We start from the raw sequence: 27,136 nt of genomic DNA on the forward strand, positions 1-27,136 counted from the left end.
AAGGTCTATTTCACTGGGCATGGCTGCTCTCCAGCACTTGGAAGGCTGAGGCAGGAGGATTCACACATGTTCTGAGGCAAAAGGAGACCAAATTTATTCAAGAGAGAGGAAGGCTAGCAAATGATACAATTCCCATTGCCCGAACAGCTAGGGAAATCACACTCAACCTTAAGGTTTTTGTCCAAGTACCATTCCCTGAGCTTTTCCTCCCCCTCGCTCCTAGATGACAAGCGTACCCTAAATCTAAGGGCCTGGGTTGACAGACTCTTGACAGGAGAGAGGTGAAATGGGCGCTCAACACGTCCCCACGGGAAAAGAAGCGTGAGTTAACGAGTTTTCCAGCCCACGGAAACGCCAGGGGCGCGCAGAGCGTCTCCTGCGGGGCGGAAGTGCATCCTCGGAGCCGTTCTAGGAAACCCGGAGGACCCCGCGCGTCAGTGGTCTAGGGCACAGTGGGTATCGCGAGGTGCACTGGGACATTCCAGGGAGCGGAGCGGCCCTTGCCAGCCGGGTGGAGCTGGGGTGAATTAGGGCGAGCGCAGCCGACAGGAAAGCTGGAACGGGCAAGGGGGCGTGGGCCCGCTGGCCACCTGTTCCTCCCGCGAGTGCGGCCCGCGCGGATTGGCCGCAGGGCCGCCTAGTACCGGAAGTGGCCGGTGTCCGTCGCCCATGACACCAGACAACAGCTGCAGTTCTGTGCGCGCTGCGGTGCTGCGCCCCGGGCCCGGCGGAGTGAGCGTGGGCGGCATCTGCCAGCGGTGAGGCCTCTCTGGTTCCGTCGTTCCCCGGGGGAGGAGAACGCGAGACTCCTGGCCTTGAGCCGGAGTCCTGAGAGTAGGCCCGCCCCTGACTCTGGTTTGCCGTGTGACCTTGGATTTTATGGCACCAGGGGCCCTCACTCAGTTGCACATGGAGAGGGTGGAGCCTGGGCAGAGTCAGGGACTGTCCCCAGTTCTGCTTCCAGGCCTTGTCAGCCAGGGGAGCTAGCTAGAGAAGCAGGGTCCAACGTGGGCATGCTTAGGACCTATGCCTATTTTTCTTTTCTCTGTTCTTTTTTTTTTTTTCTCTCCTCCCCTTTCGTTGGTATTACATTCCCTAAGTATACTGCTAGAACGAATGGTTAGCACAAATCAAGGCCCCAGTGGAATATTGTGACAGTCCTGGCAGACACAATATTGGTTTGTGAAGATTAGTTAAAGAAACAAGGTAGCTCAGCCTTTAAGAACACTTGCTGCTCTTCCAGACGACCTTGGTTTGGTTCCCAGAACTCACTCAGGCACTTCATACTATCTGTAATTCCATCTCTGGGGGTCTGGCCCCCTCAGGCACCTGCATGTGCATATGCCTATATGCAGAAACACATCTACATATAATTAAAAGTAATAATAATAAGGGAGACTGAATTGAGCACAGAATCCCCAGTTCCCTTGATCCTGGGTACCAGAAGAGGGAAATAATAGTGGCTTGGGAGAAAGATTTTTTTTTTTAAAGTTTAATTTTTTTTTTTTTTTTTAAATAAGGTCTCACAGCCTAGCTCTGGCTAGTCTGAAACTCACTCTGTAGACCAGGTTGACCTCAAAGTCTCAGAGATCCACCTGCCTCTGTTTCCCAAGCACTGGGAATGCACCGCCATGCCTAGGCAAAGACCTTATTTTTATAAGTAATTGTTATATTCATAGAATAAGTTATCTGTCAGACACTGCTCTGATCTCTTTAGGTAGAAAAATGACTGGACTGTCTGGTTAACCCACAAGACCACTGCAGCTTTGTTATCAGATGGCACACAAAACTTAATATTTACCAGGTATCAGAAATGTGCTAAGCACTGACATTAACAAGATGAGTAACACCATCCTTGCTCATGATTTAGAGCACCGGTTCTCAACTTGTGGGCCAAGTCACTACATTTTGGGGGTCGAACAACCCTCTCACAAGGGTTGTCTAACACCACCAGGAAACACATATTTACATTATGATTCATAACAGCAAAATTACAGTTATCAAGTAGCAACGAAAATAATTTTATGGTTGGGGGGTCACCACAACACGAGGGATTATGTTAGGAAAGTTGCAAACCACTGTGCTAGAGGAAGGCAAAGGAATAATACATGATGGCTACTTGAAGAAGTAACATCTGTTAGGGCCTGCAGATCAGAAAGCAAATGGAGGGGACGGTACATTACTTCAGCTGCATCTTGGAGATGTTTGTTAAGTGCACAGGTGGGCAGTAGTAGTCCAGGAATTGAGAATAATTTGTTTTTAAAGGCAGAGAAACTTTAAAGAATGGACAGTGTTTGGACTGCAGGATGCTGAGCACATCTGCAGCTGCCAGTTGTTTTTGGAGAATGTGAGGTAGATGTGGGAAAAGGAAACAGGTTTGTTCGTGAGAGCATTGTGAGCCATAGGAAGCGTTCATTCTAGAGGCCTTGAGAGGAGCAACAAACAGGAAGAGACTGGAAACTAGCTGAAAGAGGTGAGGAAGGGACTAGTGGAAGACCGGCTTCCGAGGAGCAGGGACTGCAGGTGTTACTGGAGGCTTCCTGCGGGAGCTAGTCCTTTTCCAGATGCCGTCACCCCGGCTTAAAAATGTGTGGTGTTTTTAAGTTTCATTTTTTGGTTTTTTGAGACAGGGTTTCTCTGTGTAGCTTTGGAGCCTGTCCTGGACCTCACTCTGTAGACCAGGCTGGCCTCAGACTCACAGAGATCCTCCTGCTTCTGCCTCCCAAGTGCTGGGATTAAAGGTGTGTGCCACCACTGCCCGGCTGTTTTTAATTTTATTAGTCACTGTTCATTAAGGTGTGTGTGTCAGAATTTGATGAATGAGGTTTTCTGAGACTTCTCTCAGAGTACATTGCAAAGACAATACTGACATTGTTTATACAAACAAACAAAAACATCTAGAAGTCTATAATCCCAGGTACTTTAAAGGCTGAAGCATCAGCATTATGTGTTAGAGGCCAGCTTCGGGAACTTAGTGGGAGCCTGTCTCAAAATAAAAAGGAGACGGGGCATGATGACACATGTGTTTAATCCCAGTACTTGAAAGGCAGAGGCAGGTGATCTTTATGAGTTCCATGCCAGCCTAGTTTACATATCAAGTTCTAGGCCAACTGGAACTACATCCTGAGACCCTGTCTCAAAAAACAAACGAAACTGTTAGTTATTTTGGTGCTCTTACCCTGCAAGGAACACGTCCCGGACATGACAAATCAACAGAAGAGCTGTTTATTAATATAGGATAGGAAGAGACAGACGTGATAGGCCATGTGGGACAAGAAAAAGAGAGGAGAAGAGAAGAGAAGAGACCTGTGGAAAATGGCGCCAGCTTTTTAAAGAGAAGGCTGTGCATGCTTACAGGACCGCATGTGGCTAATCCACGCACGCACATAGATTACATGGCCGTGCGTGCTTTATGCAGAAATAACTAGGTGGTCTGCCAGGCAAGCCCAACCGTGTGGGCATGTTGTGACTTCCTACCAGAAACACCCAGAAGGACTGGAGGGATAGCTTAGTGGTAGAAGGGGGAAAAGCTCCATCAAAACCTAAAAAGTAACTATAGGAGACATGGAAATGTGAAAAGGCAGGCCGGAGGGGCTAGGAAATACATAGACACTGAATACCAGCTCCTGAAACTTGGTCTTTGCTGGGTATTAGAAAGACATTTACATATAGAAATAAATAATTCTTAAAAAAAAACAAAAAACAAAAAAACAAAAAACCCATAGCATCTCAGTGTGTAACCCAAACTGGCCTCAAATTCATGATCCTTCTGTCTTGTCCTCTTTTTTTTTTTTGGTTTGTTTGTTTTTTTGAGACAGGGTTTCTCTGTGTAGCTTTGGTGCCTGTCCTGGATCTCACTCTGTAGACCAGGCTGGCCTTGAACTCAGAGATCCACCCTGCTCTGCCTCCCAGTGCTAGAATTAAAGGCGTGTGCCGCCACTGCCGCCTGGTCCTGTCTTGTCCTCTTAAGTGCTAGAATTAAAGTCACTAGGAGGGAACATTTGTAAGACAATACTTCCCAAATGATATGATGCAGTGGATGGAGATGATAGCTAACAGTTAGGCGTGGTGGCCCATGGCTTCAACCCCTTTGCTTGGGAGGCACAGACAGACAGATCTCTGTAAATCTGAAGCCAACTTAGTCTACATTATGAGTTCTAGACCAGACAGAGTTACATAGTGAGACTGTGTCTCAAAAAAAGATAGCCACAACTCCATAATGTAGCCTTACAGTTATACAGATGATGGCTTTAATTTTGAAAGATTTCAACAAAAAAGGAGAAATCTAGCTTTGGGGTCTTTCCTTGCTCCATGGAAAAATAAGAAGATGCTGGGGGCATCTAGCTCACTTAGAGTGAGCTGACAGAGAGCTCCCAAGGCTTCATGGTTGAGATCAAGTTTTCCTGGTGGTTGTCTCCCCAGGGTAGGCAGGTGGCAGTCACCAGCGTCTTGTTGCTGACAGGAGGCTAGATTGAAATGAGGGTAGTACAAAGGACATCTGCAAAATCACTTCCTTCCTTCATCGTCTGACTCATCCTCCAGTCTCTCCCACCTCTCGGGCTTTTATTCTTTATTAGTCTCGAGTTTTCTTACCCTTTAAGCCCTCTCTTCACTAATACCGCCCCCTCTGATATGAACATATTCATATCTGTCACCAGAGAAGACCCGTGACCTTGAAACACCCTTGTTTTGTAAGTGAATTTGCTCAGATTCCCTTCCCAGTCACTGTCACTATGTTTCAGTTTCATCTGTGGCTCCTTTATTGTCCCAGTAGACAGTTTCTATCTAGTTTTTTAAACTACTGGCTCTCCCATCTGCTTAAATGTTGTTGAATTTTGTCTTGAGGTTAAGAATCGACACCCACTGGGGCCTTGTGTGTGCTGGATAAATGCTGACACTGGACTGTGTTCCCACATCTTTTTTTTTTTAAACAAGGAGGTAGTGGGTCTTGTTAAGTTGCCCAGGCTGACCTCCAATTCAAAATCTTACTAACTCAGCTTTCAGAGTAACTGGGATCCCTGGCATATGCCACCATACCTGGTGATATTAGATGCTTTTCAGTTCCCTCGGTCACTGCCTTGGTGACTTCTGTGACACTATTATTGTGGCTCTTTGCTAACCATTTTTTCCTCCTGTGGCAGATTTCTCTTCTTCACCTTTATTCTCTGAGGATGAATAGGAAACATATAACCTGTTAGTTATTTAGCGGCGCTTTACCTCGCTAGGAACACGCCCGAACACGACAAGACCACAGAAGAATTTTTATTGAAGAGGATAGAGGTGACAGGCCTGTGTGAAACACACATGGGTGAGGAGATAAGGGGGGGGGGGGCTCATGCAAGATGGCACAGGCTTTATAAAGGTTGGGCCGCGCATGCGTACAGGAACTCGTGTGGGTACTCCATGCATGCGCGTAGATTACATGGCTGCGCATGCTTTACGCAACCACGTAAAGCCACAGAGTCCCGGTCCCACGAGATGTCTGACCCGGAGATGGCTATTCTGAACTGGAAATAGTTAGGCGGTCCACCGGCCAAGCCCAACCATGTGGACATGTAATTTTCTATCATAACCTACTCAAGTTAGGTTAGTTTCAGGAAGGTTTAGTAGCCAAGAGGTTAATTGACAGGTCTTGGCAAAGTGTTGAAGAATTGGGTAGAATAGATTACTTAAGAGGAGTTTTAATTGAAGTATACCAATAGCTCAAGGCCGTATCACTGGAAGGAACCAGGAGTATAGAATAAATACTCTGGCCATCCTTTCTCCGGTCGTCTTCTTTTCCTCCTCCTCCTCCTCCTCCTTTTTAAAGACTTATTTATTTATTTTATAGTGTTCTGCCTCATGCTGGATCTCATTACAGATGGTTGTGAGCCACCATGTGGTTGCTGGGAGTTGAACTCAGGACCTCTGGAAGAACAGACAGTGCTCTTAACCTCTGAGCCATCTCTCCAGCCCCTCTCCGGTCTTCTGTTGGGTCTCCTCATTGGTAGAAGCATCTGGAAGCCAGAGGACCTGTTGCGTTCCTGGCCAGAGAGCAGGGTGGAGAAAGTCAAAAGACCCTGAAGAGGTTGGAAGAAGTATAGTTAGTATGGCAATGGTTCTCCTTACCGTTAGCTCTTGGTTCTAGATTTCTGTCTCCGGTCTCTGATAGTTCTCCTTCTGTACTCATGCTGAGTTCTCCCAAACCTCTCAAATAGTATTGACTCTCTCAAGCTTCTAGACCAGTATGAAAACTGCCTCAATATGGATCTCTCAAAACCCATCTTATCCAAAACAGAGTTCATTCACCACCTTCCTGCTTAAACTAGCTATCCCTTCAGTATTCCAAATCTTGGGCATCATTATCTGTCTAATTATCATCATTCAAATTAAGTGTGATCTGATACCATCTTTGATTCTTAACTCTTTTCGAGACAGGGCTTCTCTGTAGCTTTGGAGCCTGTCCTGGAACTCAATTTGTAGACCAGGCTGGCCTCGAACTTACAGAGATCTAACTGCCTCTGTCTCCCGAGTGCTGGGATTATAGGTGTGTGTTCTTTTTTTTTTTTTTTTTTAATTTATTTTTTTTTTACAAGTATGAGTGTTTGCTTGTATGCATGTATGTATACCATGTGCATGCCTGGTGCCCAGGGAGATCAGTAGAGGGCATCAGATACTGTAGAACCAGAGTTGTAGATGGTTGTGAACTGTCGTGTGGTGCTGGGACTGGATCTGGGCGCTTTGCGAGAGCAGCAGACAGTGTTCTTAACCACAGCGCCACCTCTCCAGCCCAGCTCTTCTTCACACTTCACTATCACACACTAAGGGTTTCTCCAGTCCTTTGCTCCTCATCGCCGCTGCCCTGACCTCACCTCTCTGAGTCTGGATGACTAGCCTCTAGTCATCATGTCTGCTGTTTCAGTTCAGCTACCAGACGTCCACTACTGTGCATCTGCCTGACACTCTGCTTTGAAGAGACTGTGCCGCTCCTTGACTTCAGAGCATCCCCCAAGTCTGCTTCTTTAAACGATGGAGTCCCGCACCTGTTCACCGCCCCGTGGGCGTCTCCTTGCACAGCTTATATTTTCACTGCTCCTCAGGTTGGCTGAAGGGCACAAGCGCTCTGACCCAGCGAGAGAGCCCTTTTAGGATTGTCTCGGCGTTGTTTGCCAGCTGACTTTCTTGTCATTTGGAACCCACTTCTGCGGCAGGGACGGCGAAAGTCCCAGGACTATTGTATTAGTTAGAAATAGGCTGGACTTCATACAATGATGTATATATACTTTTAAAAAAATATTTTTTATTTTTTATTTGAGACAGAGTTTCACTGTGTCCAGTCTGGGCTCAAAGTCAGGATTTTCCTACTTCTGCCTTAGAGTACTAGGATTATAGATGTGCATCACTGTACCTGAATATAATTTATTTTTTGAAGCAGGGCCTCTTTATGTAGTCCTAACTGTCCTGGAACTCACTATGTAGACCAGGCTGGCCTCAGAGCCTCTGCCTCTTGAGTGATGGATTAGAGACATGTGCCACTATGCCTAGCAATAATAAGTTGTTTTTTTTTTTTTAAAGAACCATAATGTCTTAGCCAAGGCATTAACTCTTTCTGTATTGCATATAAGAAGTCCAGAGGCAGAGGCAGGCTTGGTATAACAGAGCAATCAGGGCCCCTAGCTCTTTCCAGCTCAGATCTTAGAGTATGCTGGTGCATTCATAATGAAAGGTGATGCTCCAGGTATCACATCACGCCCCAGGAATACCAGTTCCCCATCATTCTGTGCTTTCCCTTGCATATCACAGTGTCATTGGCCAGAGTCTGGTCCAATGACTAAATATGTAAAGAAAGCTGAGGAAAGCGCACACACACACACACACACACACACACACACACACACACACAATTATTCTGTTGTGAAGTGGGGGAAAGAAATAACTGGCAGGCAACTAAAAGTTTTTGCCATTGCTTTTAAAAGTTTTTTTTTTTTTTTTTAAGTATGCTTTAAGATTTATTCAGTGTTGAACTGGGGGCGGGTGGCGCACGCCTTTAATCTGAGCACTCAGGAGGCAGAGGCAGGAGGATCTCTGTGAGTTTAAGTCTAACTTGGTCTACATAGTGAGTTCCAGGATAGCCAGAGCTATCCCTGTCTCAAACTGCTCCCCACCAAATACCCAAAAAATTTATTCAGTGTTAAGAAAAGTCTACAAAAGGGCTGATAATAGATTTAATACGTAGAGATCTGCAGTATTGCCCCATATTTAAAAATAGCCAGGGTTGGGGATTTAGCGCAGTGGTAGAGTGCTTGCCTAGCTCCACACACAAAAAAAGCCACTTAGAAAACAGAAGAACAACTGAGCAAATGAAAAGACAGAAGCAAGATGAAAGTAAACCTATATTAGGGTAAGTTGAATATTTTATGAAATTACACTAAAATTTACTTGGAAAAATATTTGTGGATTTTCAATAAATATCAGATAAAGAAGACTTCTGAAAAGTAAGCTCAACAACAACATTTAAAGTATCTTTTTAGCTATTATCTCATAGCGTAGCCTCGGCTGGCTTCCAGCTCATGGTTCTTCTTAGTCTCCAGAGTGCTGGTTACATGTACCTGCCACCATGTCTGTCTCTTTTAACCTAGCTTCAGTAGGTTGATCAGTTTGAGGTTGGAGAAAAAAATAGATCAGTAGAACTGAATGGGATCCATATGGCATTTTAAATTTGTAGAAAAAATAATTATTCAGTAAATGTTATTGATATAATTCATTCATCATTTGGGGAGAATTAAAGATGGACCTCTCCATCCAAATGTAAAGGGCTAAGAGTTAGTCTTGCTTATTATAGCTAAGACATTTCAACCCTTTGAATAGGTAACCCATCTATACTGTGGCCTGCTCTATAGGGCTGTTGGGTAGTGCAGAACTAGACTAAGAATATACCCTCTTGTGTGGCTATTTCATCTTAAACTCAAAAGTTATTTCTTTTTTTATATATATCTTTGTTTTGTTTTTCGAGACAGGGTCTCTCTGTAGCTTTGGAGCCTGTCCTAGACTAGCTCTGTAGACCAGGCTGGCCTCGAACTCACAGAGATCCACCTGCCTATGCCTCCCGAGTGCTGGGATTACAGGTGTGCGCCGCCGCCATCACCCACCCGGCACCTAAAAGTTACTTCTGTTAATTTGTCACTTTGCTTTTTTCTTACCCTTTTCCATATACTCTTCTATTAATATGGCCATTAGTTTCCCTAAATGTTTTCTTTACGAACTTTGAGTTCTCCCCTGATTATTAGGGCTGTACAGCTTTTCCCAGTATCTCTTTGCCTTTTTCAGTCTTTAACATTCTGCCTTGGATGGTTTTTCTCCCTTCTTGAAGTCAGTATCAGCTGTTTAGCATGTCCACCATGTAATGTCATTTAGATTGGACACAGCAACTTCACGTGCTTACCCTCTCTCATTTCAGGTTGTGATATGGGGACTGAGGAGAAGGAGGTGCTTCCCAAGGAAGACATTTCTGAAGAGTCTGAGCCACATGGGCCAACATTAGAAAAACTTTCACAGGAGGTTTACCAGGCTCACGAGTTTGGAGCAGCAGGTGAAGAAGACATACTAGAGGGGCATTTGAGAGCATCCTCAGAAGAGCTTCTAGAGCAGATGGCTCCTCAGGAGAGAGACTTTGCATCAGGGTTGGTTGTCTTCAAGAAGCCCTCCTCAGGTGAGAAAGAGCCGGGTAGTAGTGGGAGTGACAGAGGATGCGGTCCCACCCCAAGTGTGGTGCCGTGCCATGGAGGTACTCCAGCAGAGAGGCTTAGTGTGTTCGCTACTTCTGCTCAGAACTTCATGGAGAGTGTCCAGCTTCATAACACACAGAGGACTTCTGCAGGAGAAAAGCCTCACACATGTAAAGAATGTGGAAAAGCTTTTAATCAGAACTCACATCTCATCCAGCACATGAGAGTTCACAGTGGAGAAAAACCCTTTGAATGCAAAGAATGTGGCAAGACATTTGGAACTAACTCCAGCCTTCGAAGACACCTGAGAATTCATGCTGGAGAGAAGCCCTTTGCTTGTACCGAGTGTGGGAAGGCCTTCATTCAGAGCTCACATCTTATCCACCATCATAGAATTCATACAGGAGAAAGACCTTATAAATGTGAAGAATGTGGTAAAGCCTTCAGTCAGAATTCAGCCCTTATTCTGCACCAGAGAATCCACACCGGGGAGAAGCCTTATGAGTGCAATGAGTGTGGGAAGACCTTTAGGGTTAGCTCCCAGCTCATTCAGCACCAGCGGATCCACACCGAGGAGAGATACCATGAGTGCACGGAGTGTGGCAAAGCCTTCAAGCATAGCTCGGGCCTTATCAGACACCAGAAAATCCATACCGGAGAAAAGCCCTATCTGTGTAACGAATGTGGGAAAGGCTTTGGTCAGAGTTCCGAGCTTATCCGTCATCAGAGAATTCACACAGGGGACAAGCCCTATGAGTGCAGTGAATGCGGGAAGACTTTTGGCCAGAACTCAGAGGTTATCAGACATACTAGAATTCACACTGGGGAGAAGCCCTATGTATGCAGAGACTGTGGGAAGGCCTTCCGGGGTAATTCAGAGCTTCTCAGACACGAGAGGATCCACACCGGAGAGAAACCTTATGAATGCTTTGAGTGTGGTAAGGCTTTCAGGCGGACTTCTCACCTGATTGTCCACCAGAGAATACATACCGGGGAGAAACCCCATCAGTGTAATGAGTGTGCAAGAACCTTTTGGGATAACGCGGAGCTGCTGCTGCACCAGAAGATCCATATTGGAGAGAAACCTTATGAGTGTAGTGAGTGTGAGAAAACATTCAGCCAGCACTCCCAGCTTACCATCCACCAGAGAATTCACACTGGAGAAAAGCCGTACGAGTGTCAGGAATGCCAGAAGACCTTCAGTCGGAGCTCTCACCTCCTCCGACATCAGAGTGTTCACTGTGTTGAATGACTTGCATCCCCAGGAGGCATTGTGGAGAGGCTGAAGTTGGTTTCTTCATCTGTTCATAATCGACCAGGTTCCTAGAGGACGGGACCTCCCCTGCCCATCCACTGAGCTTTGTTTTGGGGGTTGGCTGAAAGTGATGAGGCAGTTAGTTTCATGAACTGTTTCCTGAGAAGTTTCAGTGTTCTAAATTAAATTATAAAAGTTGTTTCAGGCCTTAATTCTCCTCTGTCCTTCTGTCCCTCTTCACAGGGTCTGCACCTCTGTCTAGCCTAAACTGTTGCTCTTTGTGGAAGTGGGGACAGGGCTCACCACTCCTGAGAACCACAGAGTTGACTCATTGTCTCCTGAGATGTTAGAACATTGTGAGCTAGTCTCCGGTCCACTGGGCAGCCTGGAGTACTTTAATAAGTGCCCCCACTCCCGATTTCCCTTTCTACACCTTAAAATCTTCCTGCCGGGCGGTGGTGGCACATGCCTTTAATCCCAGCACTTGAGAGGCGGAGCCAGCCGGATCTCTGTGAATTCGAGGCCAGCCTGGGCAACAGAGCAAGATCCAGGACAGGAACCAAAACTACACAGAGAAACCCTGACGGGGGGGGGGGTGTCTTCCAGCCAGGTTATCCAGTTCCCTTGAACATGGCAACATTAATGAAAAAGCAGGAAGCTTGTGTCTTTTCACAGCTCCTGCTAGCCTTCCTTATTTATTTGAAGAGGGTTCCATGGAAAGGAAACAGCTTACAGGATGGTAAGTGAAAGCCTGAAAACCCCAAGGAAGAACCAGAGAGAGACAGTTGAAGGCAGGCTACTGAGCATGGACAGGAGGGGCTCTTTAGCAGCTATCCAGCTCTGAGCTGTGCAGCTGGTTCCCAGGAGTCTGCCTAGGCACTTGGTCACAGCTGCTGCTGCTGCCATCCTGTCAGGAAGTCGAGGACAGGACTGTGTGGCCTTTCTCTGCCAGGCACCTGGCCACGTGGTGAGCTAGAGATAACCTGACTAACCAGGTCTGGCCTTTTCAACATTTGAACTCTCAGGACACCCAGCTGGGGGCTCTGGGTAATAGATGGAGACGTGATAGCCTCTTCTTGGCTTGTTTGGTGGCCATAAAATCCGTTTTTCAACATCTCTACATGTCTTCTGTATCTTCCATTTCTCATGTTTCCATTTTTGAGGCAGGTAGTAGGAACAGAAATTGCACTAAAGAAAACCTAGCATGCCTGGCGGTGGTGGTGCACACCTGTAATCCCAGCACTCGGGAGGCAGAGGCAGGTGGATCTCTGTGAGTTCAAGGCCAGCCTGGTCTACAGAGCGAGTCCAGGACAGGCTCCGAAGCTACAGAGAAACCCTGTCTCGAAAAAAACAAAAAAAAAAAAAAAAAGGGCTGGAGAGATGGCTCAGCCGTTAAAGGCTAGGCTCACAACCAAAAATATAAGAGTTCCGGTTCCCAGCACCCACGGCTGTCTCTCCAGCCACCTTTTTTGTCTTACACCGCACCGCCAATAATACACGGACAGCATGCGTACAAACAACAATCTTAAGGTGGGGGGGGGGGGGGAGGTAGAAAGTTAAAAAAACAAACAAACAAACAAACAAAAAGAAAAGAAAAAACCTAGCAGGCCTAGATTCTTATCAGAACTACCCCTTCAGTGAGGCCCTTGAGTTCCTGGTCTTCAGTTTTCTCATCTGCAAAATGAGGGGTATTGAATGAAATGATCTCTCAAGCCAGCCTCTAAGAAAATATATCAATCACTAATTTTTGTTAATACTTGAGTTTAATAACCCCGAAGCTTTGTGTATGTTAGGCAAGCACTCCACCCCTCAGCTACAGCCCTAGCCCCACTGACCTTTCAGAGTCAGAATCCTGAGGCGTTGCCCGTCAGTATTTATTATCAACTCTGCGCCAGGCAGTGTGCTGCCCGCTTACATTTATTTCCCACGATACCTCTAATGTGGGTAATACCTTTTAAAAATAGCTTTACTATTTTCACATATCATAAAGTTCATGGTGTTAAGTGTTCAGTTGAGAGATTTTTAGTAAATTAGAGTTGCACAATTTTCCTCAGTGCAAGTATCCTTGAGCCAACTTAAAAGATGAATGAGTCTGGATGGGGCAGGGGATGTTAGGTGACTTATCCATGATCATATTAAGTCTAGAGCTAAGACTCCAGTGGTCTGTCAGCTGCTGTGCTGAGCTGTGGACAGGCTCATTTATTACTGCCTAATCTAAGCCCTTTGCACACTTTTTTAAAATTACCAATCACTACATGGATTTGAATATAAAGATTTTAAGCCATATCTTTGCAAGTCTAACTCATCATAGCCCAGCTCTGTAGAACAGGCTTGCTCTGTACCCTGAGAGCAGTTCTCAGGTTTATACACTTGGCTTGAGAAAAAAGCAGTTAAATAAAGAGCTTTGCAGGTAGATCCTCTGATGTCGGACTCTGGCAGAAGCGCTCTGGGTACTTTTCTATGGTGGTGACCAGCCCAGTACGGTCTCATTCTTTTGGTTGGTTTGCTCAGGCTCAGAGTGAGCTGTGCCCACACCATCATCAGGACATTACCCTCCTCTGTAACTTAGGATTTTGTGTTCCCTTATTTTACTTCCAAATTCATCCCTTGCCAGTCCTCATATAGAGCCGGCACCTAATAAAACTCATTTATAATATGATTGAATATTACAATAAAAATTAAAAACCCAAGTGAAAACCTTGTCTAAAAAAGACATCAGCACTCTTCAAACTCCTCAAAGGAATCTTCCACAAAACATTCATGAGTAATACGGACTTCCCTGAAGATGAACATGCCATGGAAAGGTGAAGGCTCACACTGTACCTCCTTTTAGACTTTATTCTCAGAAGACCCTTCTTGGTGAGACCAACAGTGTGGGGTTTTTGTTTTCTTCTGTTTGAGACGGAGTCTCTCTATGTTGCCGTGGCTGTCCTGGAATTTGCTGTTAGACCTGGCTGATCTCAAACTCAGATCTACTGGCCTTTGCCTCCCAAGTGCTGGCATTAAAGGTGTGCACCACCATGCCTGATCATCACCAGGGCTTAGTTTGGGTTTTCTTTACTCTTGTTTTGGGTTTTGGTTTTCCCAGATAACCAGTCCTTCCACCCAACTTCAACACATACTTTCTTTTCCCTCCGCCCCACCTTTCTTTTGTTCTTTCTATGTCTCAAATAGCCCAGACTGACCATGAACTCCTTTTGTAGCTGAGGATAACCTTGAACATCTGAGCCTCCTGCTTTCCTCCACAACTGTGGTGCACCGCCACACCCAGTTTACTCGGTGCTGGAGCTTGAACTCAGGGCTTTGTGCATGATAGACAAGCACCACTTGGGCTCCATTCTCAACTCCTCAGTTGCCTCAACCCCATCACTGCTTAGCAAAAGAAAAGGCCCTTTACTTAATACGTTCACTTGAACATTAGTGGCAAGTCTTGTTGTGCCTGAGCATGCTCAGAAGAGGAGGAAGGACTCGGTCTCAAAAGAGAGGAATTCTGGCAGATGAAAGAGTCATCTTAGGTATATCATAGTGCACCCTCTGACCTCACTCGTTGATTCTCTACCTATCCCTTGGTTGTCTCAGGAAGATGTCTCACTTTCCTGTTCGCTTTCCTTCCTCTTCAACCTACCTTGGTGTCAACACCCCACCCTAACTGGCTAGCAATCATAAATCTATGCAAGGAGAACCCTGCCAAAGACAAGTCATAAATTAACTTCAGACCACAGTCTGAAAGCCCCACTTGAGTACCCAGAGAAACCCTGCAGAACTTTTGAAGGTATGTCAATGTCTGTTTTTTCCCTTTCCTAACATTTTAAGCAAATAAAGTATGTCTTTGCAATTTTCTTGACATGCCTTTCCTTTGTGTATTATTCTAAACTTCATTGGATTTTGTCATGGTCTCAATATGACTCTGTACCAGTTTCATTCCCACCTTGTTTTGGCTTTCTCAAGTACGCCATTGTGCCTTGCTGTTAGCACATGGCTGACTATGCTGTTCACTCTGTCCTTTATCTGCTCTGTGTGTGTGTAGATACATGCAGTGCCCACAGAGGCCAGAAGAAGGAGTCTGATCTCTTGGAACTGGAGTTATATAAGGTTGTCAGTCACCATGTAGGTGCTGGAACTGAACCCCAGTCCTCTGGAAGAGCAGCTAATTCTCTTAACTGTTGAGCCATCTCTCCAGTTCCCAAACGGTTCTTGATTTAGAGTGTTAGAGACATGCCTGAGACCTGGGGTCACTAAAACACTTACAAAACCTGAGTTGTAGACAGTTGCCATTAACAGCCCTAAAATCTCAGCCAGAGATGATAATTACAAACAAGCGGTCAAAACCCAGGACCAAGGGCCTGAAGAGATGCTCAGCAGTTAAGAGCAGTGACTGCTCTTCCAGAGGACCGGGTTCGATTCTCAGCACCCACAGTGTGACTCACAACCATCTATAACAATGGCTCCAGGGGAACTAACACTCTCTTCTGGCCTCTGGGGACACCAGTCATGCACATGGTACATATACATGCCTGCAAAACACCCATACTCATAAAGTAAAATAATAAAAAAATTAACCAAAACCCTCACAATAAAAAGTATCTTTAGCTCAGGGCTTATATAGAAATGGTGTGAGCTGCTTTAGGATCTGATCCTTAGGCCACATGCTTATCTCTGGGCTTTTATGTGACAAAGAAACTTGTCCATTAGAGCCAGGAAAGGTGTTTCCAAGGAAGCAACATTTAAACAGGAAAGGAGGCGGTTTAGTAACCTGTAGAAAGCATGAAGGCAGTGGGGAACAAGGAGGGATGTTTAAGGTACAGATGATCTTGGAAAGTGGGCCAGTGATCAATTTATTGCCTCCTTGCTCCAAACCCATCCTTTGTGGTGCTTTATGATACCAGAGCTGGGCTTATAAATATGCCTCTTTCTGAGTGATGTACTGTCAGGTCTTGCCAGTCAGTAATGGAGGGACAAGGTAAAGAGGTAGGGGCTGCTTCTAGTTGTGGTGTGTGTGTGTGTGTGTGTGTGTGTGTGTGTGTGTGCAGGCTCTGCTGAGCAGTAGACCCAATACTCCCACCTCTTAATGCATTTGGACAGCAATCAACTAGTGGCTTTCTGCTTGTCAGTCTCTCTGGCCTGCAGCTTCTCAGTGAACATCACCAATCTGCACCAGAATGGACATACTGCTGTATTGGTAAATATTTAGCTCAAAACCAAAAGAGTCGAGCCAGGTGGGGGTGGCGCACGCCTGTAATCCCAGCACTCGGGAGGCAGAGGCAGGTGGATCTCTGTGAGTTTGAGGCCAGCCTGGTCTACAGAGCTAGTCCACGACAGGCTCCAAAGCTACAGAGAAACCCTGTCTCCAAAAACCAAAAAAACAAAACAAAAAACCCAAACAAACAAAAAAACAAAACAAACAAAAAACAAAAACAACAACAAAAAAACAAAACCAAAAGAGTCAACCAATCAAAGCAAACTCAGACAGCAGCAGTGATAACAACCCCACCAAATGCCTCCTACTTGTTGCATTTCTGCACGGCGAATAGCCTCGCTACAACTAATTTCAGTGCAGGTCGGAAGCAGCGTGCAAAACCGGCTCCGGCAAGGCTGTGCATGGCTCTGGTTTCCCTCTGAAAGAGACACACTGTCTCCTGGAAGTATGATCAGAACACGGAAGAAGACTGCCCTGCCTAAATTCCTCTTGCCTTTGGGTCCGGTGTGTAATGTAGTTTGTCTGAATCCCGTGTAGCTCATCTCTGTGATTTAACCTAGTCTCAGCAGGCCTCAGCCGTTCACGGACCGAAGGGAGCAGATCTTGGTTCATAGGTACCCGGCACAGAGTCGAGTTAACCTGTAGGTTGACCTTGGGCCCCATGAGATACGGTGTACAACACCCACGGAGAAACTGGAACAGAACTGGAAAGGCGAGTGGCAGGAGGAAGGTCCTGGGTAGGGCACCGAGAGCCCAGCCCTGCGCACCTTGAACCTCTGTCCTCCATCCCCGTGGCCTCTGGCCTCTCCTAATAGAATACCAAGTCGGGGCCCCTCCTTGCGTTCAGAGGGGGTCAGGCCTAGGGTCCCCAAGTCTGCAAACGCAGCAACTTTCAGGCCACCCCAACTACCAGCTCCACTTGGGACTAACACTGCACATCATTTGAAATGTCACAACCTCAGACTCAAATACCCCATCGACCTCCACTTTCCCGGCGCTCCCCAAGTCCAGGGTGGTGGTTGTCTCCCACCAATGGTGCTCGTATCCTCAGCCGCCTCCCGCAAGCTGGAGTGTGCCCCTCCCCTGCGCTGTGCCCGCTGGGTCCCATGGGCTCGGCTGCTGGGTGGGTGGCGGCTGCCCTCTAGCGTCCATGGGGACACCAGTCAACGCAGCGGGATATCCCCTTTAAAAAATCAGTGTCAGGACATCATACAAGTATATAGCATATTCATATAGTGTATTCTTTCCACACTTCTTCCCCTTTCCCGCTTCCCATTAGACCTGTCTTTATACAGCTTTTTTTTCTACATCATGTCATATAATATCTTTATGAAATCTAGGGTTCATAAAAATATGCGATATTTGCCTTTCTGAGACTGATTAAATTTGTTTAAGATGATATTCTCTAGCTGAACCCATTCTCCTGCAAAAATATAATTGTGTTATTTTTTTATGGCTGAGCACACACACACACACACACACACACACACACACACACACACACACACACACACACTGCATGTATATCCCGCTTCTTTTCTATCCCGTCCCCTAAATTGATTCCATAACTAGGCTATTGTTAATTGTGTTGCAAAAGACACGGAGGAATTGTCTCTGTAATATGTTGGCTTAAGTGTGCTTTGGGAAAGTAGCCAGGGGCCCTGTGGCTAAGCCCGTGGTACCTCTGTTTACGGCGTTCTGCAGATTGTCCACACTGACCTCAGGGGTTGGACCAGTAGTGTATGGGGTTCTTTTACCTCAGCACCTTGTCTGCATCTGCTCCTATTTTCTTCTCAACATATGTATGTGTGTGCATGTGGATGTGTGAGCTGGAGTGCAGGTGCCCTTAGACCACAGGCATTCCTGACTTGGGCAGTGGGAGCAGGACTTGGAACCTCTGGAAGAGCAGGTGCTCTTAACCACAGAGCCATCCCACCCCCCACCCCCACCCCCGTGTGGTTTTCTCAACGACTGTCATTTCAGCTGGGGTTGGATGGAATCTCAGCATAGTTTGAACTTGCCTGTTTCTGATGGCTGATAAGGCTGAACTTTTTCCATGTTTGTTGGTCATTTGTACGTCATCTTTTGAGAACTGGCTGTTCATTTCATTAGTTCATTTACTGATTGAGGATTTTGGTCATTACTATTTAGTTTTCTGACTTTTTTTTGGTACACTCTAGGTACTAATCTTCTGTCAGATGTGTAGGTAGCAGGAGTTTCCTAGGAGAGAAACTTGCCATAGGCACTGGCTTCAAAGCTGAGGCCTGCATGTTGTCAGAGTGTGGGTGCTCCAGGAGGTCTAGCCTGACCCAGGGCCCTGGAGGGTCCACAGTAGGCAATCCACCCCGTAAGTAATTTCATGTATTTTTCTTCTCTCTTTTTAAGTGTTTTTCTTTCCTTATCAATTGATTACCTTCTGTTTGTCATGCCCTGTCAAAGGCTTATGATATAGAGGTAAACAAGGAGAACATGATGTTTAGAAAGTGCAAGGTCAGTGTGTGTGTGTGTGTGTGTGTGTGTGTGTGTGTGTGTGTAGAGCACAGCTCAGTAGGTAAAGCTGCTTGTTGCCAAGGCTAATGACCTGAGTCGATTCCCAGAATCCACATGGTGGAGAGAACCAACTCCCTCAAGCTGTCCTCTGACTTCAGCACATGTGCCTACCTCCTACACCAAATAAATAAATAAATGTAAAAAAAGTAGAAGTGCAAAAATCATGCACTCAGAAAGTCAATGTCCTTGCCCCTCCCATCTATGGGCTATGTATGTATCCTTGGAAAAATAACTTTATCTCTTCAAGCCTGATTGTGCCCTCTATAAAATGAGGGTAGTGATAGTTCCTTTCCTCAGGGACACAGGGTATGAAATCCATATGTGGAGAAATCTGGTGCTTGTATTATTAAGTCGATTGTAGTGGTTTGAAAGAAAATGGCCCTCCAAAGGAGTGGCACTAATGGGAGGCGTGGCTTTGTTGGAGTGGGTGTGGCCTTGTTGGAGGAAGTGTGTCACTGTGGAGGCGGGCTTTGAGGTCTCATACATGCTCATGCCACACTCAGTGTCTCAGACCACTTCCTGTTGCCTGCAAGTCAAGATGAAGGACTCTGAGCTGCTTCTCCAGCACCATGTCTGCCTGCACGCCACCGTATCTCACCTGATGATAATGGACTAAACCTTGGAAAATGGAAGCCACTTCAATTAAGTGTCTTGCCTTTGTAAGAGTTGCCGTGGTCATGGTGTCTCTTCACAGCAATCAGAACCCTAACAAAGACAGCAATGGTGTTGGCACATATTTCACAGGATCATTGTGGGAGTTCCATATGATATGTGTCAAATGTAAGGTGCCCAGCTCTAAGTCTTTCCCTCGACAAACACCAGCATGGCATTGGTCTCTCTTTCCCGAAGTTTCTACGGCACGAATTATGAAGTTTTGTTTCAAGTTAGCAGATGTATCTACTGACAACTATTTGTCTTTTAGTTCACACAGATTTGAGATAGTTTTCCTTCTGTGACATCGTGTGTGTGTGTGTGTGTGTGTGTGTGTGTGTGTGTATGTGTTCATGTATGTGTGTGCATGTGAAGGCTAGAACTTGACATTAGGTGTCTTCCCCAATCCCTTTCCATCTTACTTTAACTTGTTGGTTGTTGACATCCCTTGTAGGAGGGGCTGGAGAATGCCACTGTAGCCCCACCTGAGAGCTCAGCTGCTCCTAATGCAGTTCTGCTCCGATTTCACACGGCCTTGGCACCTTGGGTGGAGCATGGAGGCTGCAGTGGAGGGAGGTCACAGGAAGAGGACCTGCACGTGTGTCAGCTATGGAGACGCCGTCACCCATGCTGGGTGAACACTTTCCACTGCTGCCGCCAGTAGCCCCTACTCACGCTCTGTAAGCAAGTTCAACAAACTTGTTGGTTCCAGGGGTTACTAAAGCACTGGCTGCCCTTGCAGAGGACTGGGTTCGATTCCCAGCACCCACATGGTAGCTCACAACCATCCATAACTACAGTTCCAGGGGATGCAATAACCTTTCTGGCTTCCTTGGGCATCAGACATTAATGTGGTGTACGTAAATGCATGCTGTCAAAACAAAACAAATAAATCTAAAAAACAAAAGACCAAACAAACAAACAAAGAAATCCCATATCTCATCGGTTCCCCAAGGTGAACTTTGGTGGACCTGCACTTTAGTTTGTCGTTGGGATTTTATGAGGAAAGGGAAAATGTTTACATCTCCCCAGGGAAGGGATTCTTGAAACATGGAACATGTGCTGTGGGAGCCAGAGAACAATGGTGGGAATCGGTTCTACCGTGTGGGTCTCAACTGGGGCCCCCTCCTCCTCTCTGATGACTCTAGCTTGTATCAAGTTGATATAAAACTAGACAGCACACTTAATGAGATATCTTATGATGGGAACAAAGTATAAACATGAAATTAATTTATGTTTCATTTACAAAAGGTTTGTTTTTGGTTTTGTTTTGAGAGAAGGTCTTACCATATAATTTTTTTAAATGGTAAAGGTCCCTTTGTCCACAGTGTGTTGAAATTGTGATTCACCTCTAGATGGCAGTGTTTGCAACCTGTGGTTTTAAACTGTCAGGCCAAGACATCTTAAATACATACACCTTTATTTTAGAAAATAAAAAATAATTCCCCAGCCAGTTGTGGTGGTTTACACTTGTAATCCCAGCACTTGGGAGACCAAGGCAGGAAAGTTGAAAGTTTGAGAGCAGCCTAGGGCTACTGAGTGAATTTGAGGTTACTCTAGCAAGGTTCTGAGTCAAAGAAGGGTTCAGTAGATGAAGCGTAAGCATGAGGAATTGAGTTTGTAACCTCGGAACCCATGCAAAAATCTGGGTACAGTGGTGCTCCTCTGTAACCTTAGCCCTGGAGGACAGACACAGGTGATGCTCAGAGCTTGCTGGCCGGCCAAGTCAGCAAGCCCCAGGCCAGCGAAAGACTGTCTCAAAAATTAAGGTAGAACACTACAGAGGAAGATAGCTGACATCGCCCTCCAACAGCCACATGCACATGCACAGGGGACCACACAGGCTCACACAGCTCTCAGGCCTTTTTTATTCTCTTCCTTGTGAACTAAAGACCTCTGTTTGTGGAAAGGCGCCCATAGAAGAGTTCAATCAAAATGGCAAGTTTCAAGTTCTCCCTTTCTTCCTCCCTCTCACAAAAACTTACTGAGCATCGTGTGCTAACCTGTGCTAAGTGACAAGAAACGCAACATCTGTGTGGCTCCCACGGGGCTGAAAGTCCCCTGTAGATGGACAGATGCGTTGGTTCCACTTTCTCATTATGGCAAATGACACTACAAGGGACATCTCATACAGGCAGTTGGGCTTCTTGAGGACACTGGTTCTCAAAGTGTGGTCTGGGTCACAAGACAGAAACCATTTTCATAACGGTAATGGGTTATTTCCACTGTTTACATGGTCTTGAACGAATGCTCAGAGGAACTTCCAGAGAGCCTGTGGCAGGGACCGAGCAGGTTGGCTATAGAAACAGACAGCAGTCTGGATGGGCTGTTTAGCTCTAATGAGAGAGATTTGAAAAAGATACAACAGATACAGTGACACTCTTCTTTTTTTTTTTTTTTTCATTTTAGGAAATAGATTTATTTATTTTTATTACATTTTATTTCTGTGTGTGCATGCATGTGTGCACATGTGTGTATAGATGATAGAGGACAGTTTTCAGGGAGATGGTTCTCTCCTTCCACCATGTGGTTTCTAGATATCAAACTCAGGTTGTCAGGCTTGGCAGTAAATGCCCTTTCCTGGCTGAACCATCTTGCCAGACTAGATTATCTATTTTTTAAAATAAATATATTAACATCTATAAGTTTATTGTTATATAAACAAAGTAAATATTTTAAAACTTTCTCAATTTTATTTTTTCTTTCTTTTTTCTTTTTTCTTTCTTTCTTTTTTCTTTTTTTTCTGAGATAGTTTCTCTGTGTAGTGCTGGCCGTCCTGGAACTCCCTGTGTAGACCAGGCTGGCCTTGAATTTGCAGAGATTCCCTCTACCTCTGCTTCCTGAGTGCTGGGATTAAAGGTGTGCACCACCACTACCCAGCTCTGTTTTCATTTCTAATGAGAGAAATACCAGTAGAATTTTTCCCTTCGTGTCAGACTGGTAATGAGCTGGCAACAAAGTCTGAGGAAACCACATCTCAGAGCATGATGTGGAAATCCAGCCGTCATGTTCTCTAGCAAAAGAAACAGTAATTATTTTTTTGTTTTGTTTTGTTTTGTTTTGTTTTGTTTTTCGAGACAGGGTTTCTTTGTAGCTTTGGAGTCTGTCCTGGACTATCTCTGTAGCCCAGGCTGGCCTCAAACTCACAGAGATCCGCTTGGCTCTGCCTCTTGAGTGCTGGGATTAAAGGCTTGCGCCACCAATGCCCGGCGGGTGGCCTTTCTTGATCTGGCTGTGTGGACCTCCAGAACTTCCAAAGCATAGCGGTCTGAGCTATGTCCTGGGGTCAGCTCAGCGCTGCCTCCACATGGGGTGCTTTTCCTCCACTTCCCTGTTGTGTTGATTCCACTTTTTAGAAAAATGCTTCCAGGTTTCTCTTTTGATTCTACTTTCAGTCATGTGTAGGACATATGACTCAGATTAGCCATTTGAAGAGTCTCCTTCCCTTTGATGATGGGTTGGTTGAGGCTTTCCCACAGGATTGGAAGCTGAAAGTATATAAGTTATCAAGGAGATACCAAGCTAAGTAGAGACTCCACAGCCTTAAAGGCAGCGGTCGGGCTCCTGTATGTAGCCATGCTTGATGTGGACATGACGTCTGGGCTCTTCTCACATGAGCCAGTATTCTTCACAGCTTTCAGTGTTCCCCTAAGTCCTTCCCTCCACCACTGCCCAGTCTCAGTCTTCTCAGCTCTCTGTGTGTTTACATGTATGTGGCACATGTGTATATGCATATGTGTGAAGGCCCAAGAATGGCATCAGGAAAAGTCTTTCTTGATCACTCTCCACCTTATACATTGAAGCAGGGTCTCTCACCCAAAGCCAGAGTTTACCAATCCTGTGCTGAGATTATAGGCAGGCTGCCCGGAAGCTACATGGGTGTGGGGATTCAAACCCTGGCCCTCATACTGGCATGGCAAACACTCTACCCACTGACCCAGCCCCTAAGCACTGGACTTGTCCTCTTTCATGTGACCTAATGTGAAAGCCTCCCTATTGACCTCCTCTCCAACTTTTCTCCCACTTGCCGTTAGAGGGAACTTTCTCAAACACACATGACTGGGTCTCAGCCCTCCTTAAATCCTACAGTGGCTCATGAAAATGACAAAGACAAAATCTAGACTCAGTAGTACACCATGCAAATCTGGCTGAACTGGTTCCCACAGGCCTCCTTTTAACACCTCTGGCCTCCCACCACAGCCTGATCACTGGAAACTACCTGCACTTCCCCAACATGTCAAATCAATTCTAGGGTTCTTGCTCTCTCTTCCTTCTGCTGGTGTGGGAGGCCAGCTCCCACCTTTTGAAGAGTTCTTATGAGAGAGGGATAAGAAAATATTAGATAAAAAAAGAGACCTAGTTAATGAGAAGAAAGACAGAAATGCAGGATAGCTTCGGGAGGGCCTGGATCAATCCCCAACAACCTCATTGTTTATTGAAAAGGGCTTTTTATAACATGCCAAGGGGCAGGGCAAAAGACCTCCCGCTTGCAAGATCAAGTGTACACCCTTCCAAACACCTGGTAACCACGCCTGCCATCTCCTTATACAGCCCTGCTGGATAAAACAAGCTCGGATTCTCTGGCCCTGAGTGATTTGGGCCCCCACAAATTCCCCTTCTTAATAATATAAATCTCAAGTGGGGGTACATAGAGCTTAACTCTATTCAGCTCTGAATCAGCTTTCCACTAAGACCTTGCAAGTAGCTGGAACAACCACAGCAATACTCCTGCTCCCTATGGCTGCCACACCTCCCAGTAAAGGGGTAGAGGACGATAAAGATAGAATGACCTTTTTGAATGGGTAGAAGATGACCACAGCAGTCTTAGCTGCACCAAGCCCTTTTTAAATCAATAAACTCCTGATGCACCCACATCAAATAAATCAGTAGAATCCTGATGCAACTGCATCAGCCTAAATACTCCTTAGCATCACCATACTGTGGTTCACTGATTAACAGATTAACATAATTCTAACATACACAATTACAGTTCTTACAAACTTACATCTGAAAGCAAACTCTCAATGGAACTATTTACACTTTACAAACTTTAGCAAACATCCAAAGGCAATCTCTCTCTCTCTCTCTTTTTTTTCTTTTTCTTTTTTCTTTTTTTTTGAGACAGGGTTTCTCTGTGCAGTTTTGTTGCTTTTCCTGGAACTCGCTCTATGGCCCAGGCTGGCCTCGAACTCATGGAGCTCCGCCTGTCTCTGCTCCTGAGTGCTGGGATTAAAGGTGTGCACCACCACCGCCCAGCCAAAGGCAATCTCTAATAGAACATTTTGCATTTCTTGCTAACAAAACATAAGGTACATTAACACAAGTTAACATTAATCCATTCAAAGGACAAGAAAATATTTTTTAAAAAATTAAAGAGACTGAAGAATATTAATTTCCCCTTTTCTTTATAATTTTTTAAGCTTCATCTTGAGCCTGGGTAGAAAAAAACAAATTTCTCCATTCTTACCCAAAGCAGTTCCATTTTTTTTTTTCACACAAAACAGTTTGTGAGTCACTACAGTTAATAAAGCATCTATGCATACTATGCATACACAAAACAATTCCATTACAATTGAACCACTCTTGTCTATTCCAGTTCTTAAATCTGAAAAGTTCAAAAAGACAGTTCTGAAATCAGTCTTAAAGTTCCTCTGAGTGCTCAAAATCAGGGCCTGGCTTCTCAGCTGCCCTGAAGTCCCTATATAGCAGTCCAAGTCATAATGACTGAAGCAAACAGCTCCAAATATGAGAAGCCCCATTACCAAAATGTTTTTGCAGTTCCCCTGAATGAAACAATTCAATTCAAACAGTCTCTGAAACTTTCTTTCTCAGCTCTCAGCTGTGCTTTGCAGTCCGTATACTCCCCTCAGGCAATTTTTCTCTAGAGCTAGAGCTGTTAGCTGTCACAATAGCTGGCTGGGGCAGAATCCTTTCAAAAGAGACCTTCTTACAGCCAGCAAGCAGAAATAAGCTAGAGTCATCAGAGAGGAGGAACCCTCAGTTGAGAAAATGCCTCCATAAGATGTGGCTGTAGGCAAGCCTGTAGAGTATTTTCTTAATTAGAAATTGATGGGGGAGGGTCCAGCCCATTGTGGGGGGGTGCTATCTCTGGGCTGGTAGTCCTGGGTTCTGTAAGAAAGCAGGATGAACAAGCCATGAGGAGCAAGTCAGTAAGCAGCACTCCTTCATAGCCTCTGCATCAGCTTCTTGCTTCCAGGTTCCTGCCCTGTTTGAGTTCCTTTCCTAACTTCCTTCAGTGATAAACTACAATGTAGAAGAGTAAGCCAAATAAGCCTTTTTCCCCCAACTTGATTTTGGTCATGGTGTTTTATATAATAAAACATTTATATAATAAAACATTTATATAATAAAACATATTGCTATAGCAATAGCAATCCTGTGTTAGACATTAAGTATACAAAAATATTTCAAAATCGGGGGTGAGGGTGGGGGAAAGCCTGATATTTGAATTACTTTTAATGCTAAACAATCCAGATAAAAGATACTCAACATGTAATTGATTAGACAATTTTCAGATTAAGGTATCCTTAACACAATTAAAAAATGTCAGTAATCCACAAGTCTGAGACAGAAACAACTTGTTCACATCTGGATCAACAGCTGTAGAACCCAACACCAGGAGCCCAGCTATCAGGATAAATAGGGCTGGTACACACTGGCACCTGCGCTTGGAAGGTAGAGGGAAGAGGATCAAGGGCTCAAGGTCATCCTTAGTTACACAGCAGGTTCAAGGCCATCTTAAAACCCTTTAAGACCCTGTCTTAAAACAACAAATCCACACAGATACACACATGCATATGTACATACACATGTACAAACAGACATAAATACAGAAGATCACCTCTTCTACTTGAGAATCCCATTCCTTCAGGCAGTTCCACTGATAGTGTGGATAATCTGCGAAGGGCAGATGAAAAGCAACTTCACTTGTTCCTGTGGTACATGCTACTTTAATAATATTCCTGCTGCTTCAGGCATTGGGGTGTGCTTCTAATCATAACTTGTTCTGTCTGCTCTCCCTTAATACACGTGTGTGTGTGTGCTCTGCCTTGGTTAAGTGGCCGAGTGAAATTTCACTTAATTCACATTTGTTTGCTTAAGGTTTTTCACTAGAAATAGCCAGGCAGGTGACTGTTGACTACGGCCACATGTCATTGTACTAAAGCAGAATGGAGAAAGTCCCTATGTGCAAAACCATTGTAAAAAAAAAAAAAAAACCAAAAAACCCACAAACAAACAAACAAACAAATTAATATTGCTGCCCCTTGGCCAATCTACTGTAAAACTCAGTCATTTGTATAGATTTATCCACTTATCTCATTGATAAAATTAAATGCCATTAAAGGTTTAGATCATCTGCACTTTAGATCTTCTTTTTAACCTTCAGTTTTCTTTTATGTGTGTGGGTGTGTGTACCACATGCTTGCAGTACCCATAGAGGCCAGAAAAGGACATCAGATCCTCTGAGACAGGAGCTATGGATGGTTGTGATCCACCATGTGGGTACTGGCTACCAAACCCAGGTCCTCTGGAAGAGCAACCATTGCCCCTAACTGTATCATGAATCCTAATTGGTCTTAATACAAATCTGGAGTCAGATATCAGGGTAGATGCTGAAAGATCAGAAAGATAAAGGAACAAGCCACAGCTACACCTCAGCTCACCAACTCCTCAGCCAAAAGGACTGAGCTCCTTTCTCCACCTGCCTTATATTCCTTTCTGTGCCCAGCCATATCACTTCCTGTCTCAACCTCCCTA

The 27,136-nt window shown here is 45.2% G+C and overlaps 1 protein-coding gene across 2 annotated transcripts; it reads left to right on the plus strand.

The window, feature by feature from the left end:
• The first annotated feature begins 427 nt into the window (after positions 1-427).
• Zfp3 (ZFP3 zinc finger protein) lies at positions 428-11,448 on the plus strand. Of its 2 annotated transcripts, none has more exons than XM_036196374.1 (2): positions 428-758; positions 9,437-11,448. In XM_036196374.1, the coding sequence occupies exon 2, from the start codon at positions 9,445-9,447 to the stop codon at positions 10,954-10,956; it is 1,512 nt and encodes a 503-aa protein (XP_036052267.1). In that variant the 5' UTR covers positions 428-758; positions 9,437-9,444; the 3' UTR covers positions 10,957-11,448. The 2 variants fall into 2 exon arrangements, with proteins under 2 accessions (XP_036052267.1, XP_036052268.1); XM_036196375.1 differs by lacking the exon at positions 428-758 and adding an exon at positions 8,071-8,380.
• The last annotated feature ends 15,688 nt before the right edge of the window (positions 11,449-27,136 follow it).

The sequence above is a fragment of the Onychomys torridus genome, chromosome 8, assembly GCF_903995425.1.
Source record: "Onychomys torridus chromosome 8, mOncTor1.1, whole genome shotgun sequence".
Classification (NCBI taxonomy): domain Eukaryota; kingdom Metazoa; phylum Chordata; class Mammalia; order Rodentia; family Cricetidae; genus Onychomys; species Onychomys torridus.

Coding starts and splice junctions, on each gene's coding strand:
- Zfp3 (XM_036196374.1), top strand. CDS start 9,445: ATGGGGACTGAGGAGAAGGAGGTGCTTCCCAAGGAAGACATTTCTGAA.